Genomic DNA, 7,385 nt, shown 5'->3' on the forward strand with positions numbered 1-7,385 from the left:
GAACCTTCCTCAGAATATCCCCTTTCTATCTTTTCAAACAGGAACAAAATCCATCCACAAATTTGACAATGAAAAGAGGACTATATAATATGTAGAGCTATAATGATATAAATATTTGGTAAAGGATAAAATAAAACCCTTTAAACCAAGAAAATTGTAATTACGACAGACAAAACATTACTCCTTACACCAAAACCTCTGTTCCTTTCAATCCAGTCTTTGTACGTTGAAACTCGAGTGAACAACGTAGTCTTATCAAAATTCTTCCCGGCTACAACTCCGACCAATATCCCTCTCGGGGATTCCCTCCATTTTTCTAAAGTTCCTTTACATACCAAAGGTCCCCCCGAGTCACCTCTAGCGACGTCAGAATAAGCCGATCTCGTACACAGAAATTGATCCATATTCATTTCCCAAATAGTTGAACATTCACGTCTCGATAATACAAATATTTTTGCTATTAGGAGCTGTGGTGACATACTGTTTCCCTTCCAATGGACCGTTTCCCCAAACCCACTGGCCGTACACCACGACATATAATCTGTATTAGAATGAGCGTATGATATTGGAGCCACATTATCGTTATACTGAAATCTCGCATTAACGAACACAAGAGCTATATCGTAAATTGGGAAGTGATAATCTCTGTGCGAAACTATACTATCGATATGTCGCCACTGAGTTATCCCATCACTATCTGTTATCGTATCGTGATTCAGATCAGCTTTTAATACTCCTGCAACTGTTCTTAATTTCTCTCTGTTGCTCTCTAAATTATAGTTCTTGCTTTCAAAGCAATGAGCGGCAGTAAGGACTTTCGTCGGAGCTAATATCGTGCCACCGCAAAGGCTGTTCCATATAGCATCGTTTATATTCAACCTTTGGCCTTTTTGCTTTATAGAAACCATGTAAGGGACTTGACCCAGACTTGCAGGTTCTCCGTTCACGACCACAGGTTTCATATAGTGTCTGGAATATTTCAAAGTGGTTATAACACGATTGTCGTATGCTGCAACGTGGTATGTTATAAGGATTTGCACTAAACATTTTAAAATCATATATTTGCAGACGATTTTCGGCCGTTTCGTAACATAACAAGAATTAATAAATTAAAACCTATAAAATTAACATGATTGGGTGTTGCAAGTATGACAAATTTATACTGAATTCTTGACTGAATATTTGACAGAAGAAAATAGTGTTTTTTGTTTGTGAAAAGGCAAAAGTGTACATACTCTGCTTCATAGAACATAAGCATGAAATTAGCACAAAGCAAAGAATTGGAAACCCTCCCTTAAAATTCGCCTTTTTAGATTACCTACATACGATTTCTTTTTCTTCTCGCCGCGTATGTTAGCGTTTATGGATGAAATGCATGTTGTTTTGTCTTTGTCTTCCGCATCATCTCTATAAGTATTTCAGTGGTATTTATATATATGGCTTTTCTATTGGGAAAGCTTAAAAAAACAACACTGTTCTTACACAAAAAATCGGTCCAAGACCCACATGTTACAAATCTGGTTTTCTTTTTCGTAATATGTTTTTACACCAACGTCACTTCGTGCATATCTAATTCCAGTTTATTATTGGCTTTAATTTTGAGCCCATCCACAATTAGGTCCAAATGAAATATCCATCTTGTTTCGGTTTAATAACGTCTAGCCTTTAATTATAAAGCGCTTCGGTTTGTCTTTATTTTCCGAGGCGCCCCATTTGTTTGGTAAGCCGCGCTTACAAAATAATGAGAGTGACAATAGACATCTCGCTAACTTTACTTATATTGGACACAAGACTTTGCCTGTTTCTGTTTTTGTTGGGAAATAGTCGGATAGTGCTCCTGAAAATATAAGTTAAATTTTAATGTACTTCTTCCTTCTAGCGTCAGTCTCGCTCGATAACATCCTCTCAGGAAAGAAGCCGGGGTGTAATCTTGGATGAGATAAGTCAGGTTTTTACTCGAAGCGACTTCTTTCTCCATTACCTTTGCAGGGAAACTTAACCTATTCATTACACTATGAATTTCTTTAAACTTTGTTAGTATAGGTCACAGATTAAAAATATTTATATGTCTGTTGTATAGGTACTATAATCTATTGTCGTCTATTACCATAAAGTAGGAATATTCAATGTATTTGTCTGTAACATTATATCCTTAGCTTCTTTGAAGGCTGACTCGAGATTGGATCAAAGAGCTGACGTTATGTGAATTTATCTCATGAAATAAATAGGCATCTAAGGGACAGCTTATTATTCATTCGCCAAGTAATATGTTATCAAAATATTTCGGCCACTGTTAAATTCATGAATATATTAACCTTTTTCGTAATTTTATTCCAAAGCGCAGCGTCCATAAACGATACGCGCATAATAACCACTCTGAAATACTCAAACTTCCGCGTGAAGCCCACAGTGGTCAGTGGGACGGCAGTGAAGATCTATGAAGTTCCATACTTAGTTTCACTAAAAGAAATAAACAAGAGAATTGATAAAATAAACTATAAATGGTCTAATCTTTGCGGCGGAAGTATCATTGGTGATTCAAGGGTCCTCACAGCAGCGCATTGCTTCGAAGACAATAACTTTTACTACGCAAGGAAATTTGAAAAACTAGGAGTCGCCGCTGGATCCGTTTACACTAATCTGGTACATGACGGCACCCCTGTAATAAATATAAATAAATAAATAAATATATACGGGACAAATTACACAGATTGAGTTAGCCTCGAAGTAAGTTCGTGACTTGTGTTACGAGATACTAACTCAACGATACTATATTTTATAATAAATACTTATATAGATAAACATCCAAGACCCAGGACAATCAGAAAAAGTTCTTTTCTCATCATGCCCTGGCCGGGATTCGAACCCGGGACCTCCGGTGTCACAGACAAGCGTACTACCGCTGCGCCACAGAGGCCGTCCCCACGGACGTGTAACCACGGACGCTGGACAATGGAGGAAATTAGAGCAGGTTCTCATACATCCCGAGTTCTTGTTTCCTTTGAACGACATAGCTGTGGTATACGTCACTTCTGATTGGTCGTTCAATGTCAACGTGCAACCGGTTTCTTTTTCAAAAGTGAATTTGGATTATCCGAGCGAGTGCTACATTGCTGGGTATGGAAGGAAAGGTCATGACAAGTCTAGTGTCACGACGGACGTGTTGCTCACAGCCGCAATTCGCCTTTTCACGAAGTTGCAATGCACCGTCGTTTGGCAAATGAACATGGACACTTATATATGTACCGATGCTAGTTTGGGCGATGTCAGCAGTGGCGATTCTGGGGGGCCTCTGATTTGTTATGGAACGAAAGAAGCTGGTGACGCTCCGCTATTGGTCGGCGTGGTCAGCGGTAAGAATTATGATAGAACTACTTTATTCACACGAGTCGCCGCGTTTAGATCTTGGTTGGAACCCAATGGTTGTCGTAAAACGGAAGTCTCATTATTCCTGTTTATTACATCCCTGCTTTTATATCTTGCGTTTCATTCACACCATGCAATTACTGCTTTGAAATTAATTTAAAATTTAATAGCGCTTCACAAAGGCCGGCTAGAGTTATTCTATGTAAAGTGGATGTCTTTGATCGCTTGATGTAAATTATGATAGAGTTCCTGTTATTAAATGCTAGATCTGGCCCGCGGCTTAGCCTGTTTAATTTATCTGCTGAGCCCTGCAGTCTAGGGACTAGGTCGTGACAAACAAACACAATTATTAGCAATCTGTTTCTAAGGTAGGTCAAATAATTATACAAAGTTTATGTAACATAGTATATACATAAACTCACGAGTCTTTCTCAGACTTCATCTTCCATTTGACACTATCCCTGCATACTTATTCTCATCCCCATTCATAGCTCTCCTCATAGAAGCTCGTCGGTTTTGGGTAATCTTGACTTGACCTTTTGCCAGAACGTCTCCGATGTGATCAAGGTACGTTCGTCTAGGTCTTCCCACTCCAACAATCCCATCCATAATATAACTAAGTCCTTAATAATGTCTTAGAAAACTTAAATGAAGTGAAACGATTTTCCAAGTGGTTTCCGATATATTGGGACCACGCCACACATACACACATATAACCACGGCTTCACATGCATAGAACGTAAACTTGACAGTCCTCATTCAGTCATACAATAGCATCATTGAAAGAGATGGCGCGTCATTGATTAGTCACTTTTGTTTACTATTTATTATTTCTACGTGACTCTTTACACGTAAAAATATATAAGTATATCAAATCTGCCGGGCCGTGTGGTTCCCGGCACAAATATAAAAAAGAATAGGACCACTCAACCTCTTTCCCATGGATGACGTAAAGGCGACTAAGGGATAGGCTTACAAACTTGGGATTCTTTTTTTAGGCGATGGGCTAGCAACCTGTCACTATTTGAATTTCAATTCTATCATTAAGCCGAACAGCTGAACGTGGCCATTTAGTCTTTTTAAGACTGCTGGCTCTGTCTGCCCCGCAAGGGATATAGACGTGACCATATGTATGTATGTTTAATGGGAAGCTGCAAATAATAATAAATAAAAGCTGGTATACACTATAAGAATGCAATTTTATGGAGTCAGAGGTTTGATACAAATAAAATGAAAATCATGAACCTTAAAATATGACCGTAAACCGATTGTAATTTTCTTCTCCACTGCCCGCTTTGTTTTGTTGAATAAATCAATGGATGACTTACGTCGCTCCATGGCGGATATAATATGGTGACATCACGTCCCAATGCCCGTACTTACATATAAATTAATCATGAATACTGAAGCGCTGTATATATGATTTATATATACAGATAAAAATGCCGTGTGGTTCTCGGAACCAATAAGGAAAGAACAGGTTCACTCCATCTATTTCCCATGGATGTCGTTAAAGGCGACTAAGGGACATGCTTATAAACTTAGGATTCTTCTTTTAGGCGATGGGCTAGCAACAGCTCATTATTTGATTGGCAATAACATATGGCATACAGCTAAATATCACCGTTAAGTCTTTGCGAGACTGTTGGCCCTGTCTACCCCGCAAGGGTGAAGTATACACGTGACTATATGTGTGTATGTAAATAATAAAGATATGACATGCTTTATATTTTGTTCATGATTGAGGAGTTAATACATGCGTTTCTCGACTCCGGAATGTTCAACTTATTAAGCTTATTCGTATTCAACAATCTAACGAGGCACCAATAAAATAAAACGACCACTCCATCTTTTTCCATGAATACCGTAAGAGGCAACTAAGGGACATGCTTATAAACTTGAGATTCTTCTTTTAGGCGATGGGCTAACAACCTGTCACTATTTGAATCTCAATTCTGTCATTAAGCCAAACAGCTGAAAGTTGTTTTTTCAAGACTGTTGGCTTTGTCTACCCCGCAAGGGATATAGACGTGATTATGTATGTATGTACATATTTTATCTTGTATATAAAATTCTCGTGTCACAATGTTCGTTCCCGTACTCGTCCGAAACGGTTTGACCGATTCTCATGAAATTTTGTGACTATATTGAGTAGGTCTGAGAATCGGCCAACATCTATTTTTCATACCCATAGTATGCAAAAAAACGTTAATAAACCTATACCTTAAGATAAAATAATAATAAATAATTAAGTTTTTTAACCAAGCAACATATTAGCGGATATTATGATACATTGAAATGCCTACAAGGTTTTATATTGGTTGTTAGCGCGACGCCAATCCTCTTACTGTATTTTTAGTGTGAAAATTCCTATTTTTGATTCCTAAAGATCTAATAATATCCATGCAGGTATACAAAAATGTCGCATGATTTCGTCTGTGTATGTCTATATCTGAGTCACATATATCCACGACATTTGATTCGCAAAACTTATTGAAATTTTTCATGCTCCATTTCATAACGGTTTTTTTTTCTTTAGTTACCTACTCACTCGTAAGGGGTAGAAGGAATTTAATATGAAGCACTAGCTTTACTTATTTTTTCGATTTTTATCATAAAATTAAAATGCATAGGTATTACGCACTGGTAGCATTTTGATTTGCTATGTACATATAAATTTAAATTAAAAAAAAAAACAAATTCATTATTATGGGACATTTCTCAAAAATCACTTAATAATTATCATATTTTTTGGTTTCACAACATTAGTTGACGTGAAAAAAATTACTTAACTACGTTTACTGCCGCTTCCAAAGCATCAGTGAAGAAGAAGCGGCAAGAAACTGAACTGCAGCATTTTCTTCAACAACGTCACTTCTCAATGTCAGTCAGTCAGTTCAGTCTTTTCAAGACTGTTGGCTCTGTCTACCCCGCAAGGGATATAGACGTGACCATATGTATGTATGTATGTAGATGGTTTATTAAAAACCTATTTTTTTAATAAACCATCTACATACATACATAAACCCGACAAAATCCTATCACTTAAAACCGCATAAAATTAATTACATCTAATCATAAAAGTTGCCTGACGCAGTCTTCGCTTCCATTCTTACATTTATATGCATAACCTCGGTACTTGTATTAAACTTGTTCAAATTAATATGCATAATGTCATAGTTGTTACTGTGTTGCTACACTGATAATTAGTCGACTACAAATTACACTTTGTTTGTTAACTAAATATTAAGTAAACAATGTGCTGTTTAGTTATGTAAATGCAACCAATATGGATTAGGTTCCCCTGTGGAGGTCAGACGGCAGTCGCTTCGTGTAAAAACCTGATCCAGAATGCAGCACCCCAGGCTCTTCTCCAGAAAGGTGAGGATTCAAACCCTCAGGAGGATGTTTAATGAGTGACACAGTTTGAAAACAAATAAATCGGAAATTGCATCAAAATTATCGGACTAAATTAAAATGAAAATTTTAAATTAATAAAGGTATTTTTAAATGTGTAATAATTTAAACTAATTAAAAAAAACTATTGTTTTCATATTTTAATATGTATCATTAAAAGGAGATTCAAACAAAAAACTTTATTCTTATTCTTGTGTTTAACCCTTACGGGGTAGATAGAGCCAATAGTAACAGCATCTTTAAAGCTGAATGGCAAAATGATAAAATTGAGATTCAAAGCTTTTAGGCTAAAGAAATAACAACAAGTAATTTTATTTTAATGTATATTTTTAATGACACAGACTGAGTAAGCCTCGAGTAAGAACAAATCTTGTGTTACGAGATACTAACTCCACGATACAATTTTTATAATAAATATTTATATAGATTCAAGTCTCAGTCCAATTAGAAAAAGTTCGTTACTCATCATGCCCTGGCCGAGATTCGAACCCGGGACCACCTGTGTCACAGACAAGCGCACTACCGCTGCGCCCAGAGGCCGTCAAAACCGGTATATATTTCGTTCCTAACAAGAGAAATTGAATAAAGTTTTTACTGCATCA

At 36.8% G+C, this 7,385-nt stretch overlaps 2 protein-coding genes across 2 annotated transcripts; one reads left to right on the top strand and one right to left on the bottom strand.

The window, feature by feature from the left end:
• Positions 1–140: 140 nt before the first annotated feature.
• On the bottom strand, positions 141–1,081 carry LOC106131457 (trypsin delta-like). Its single transcript, XM_013330569.2, has one exon. It carries the CDS (start codon positions 1,056–1,058, stop codon positions 141–143), a length of 918 nt encoding a protein of 305 aa, XP_013186023.2. The 5' UTR covers positions 1,059–1,081.
• A 48-nt stretch (positions 1,082–1,129) lies between these two features.
• Positions 1,130–7,129, top strand: LOC106131458 (trypsin delta). The gene is made up of 4 exons (XM_060950154.1): positions 1,130–1,146; positions 2,340–2,653; positions 2,916–3,353; positions 7,125–7,129. Exons 1-4 carry the CDS (start codon positions 1,130–1,132, stop codon positions 7,127–7,129), a joined length of 774 nt encoding a protein of 257 aa, XP_060806137.1.
• The last annotated feature ends 256 nt before the right edge of the window (positions 7,130–7,385 follow it).

The sequence above is a fragment of the Amyelois transitella genome, chromosome 20 (assembly GCF_032362555.1).
Source record: "Amyelois transitella isolate CPQ chromosome 20, ilAmyTran1.1, whole genome shotgun sequence".
NCBI classification, from domain to species: Eukaryota; Metazoa; Arthropoda; class Insecta; order Lepidoptera; family Pyralidae; genus Amyelois; species Amyelois transitella.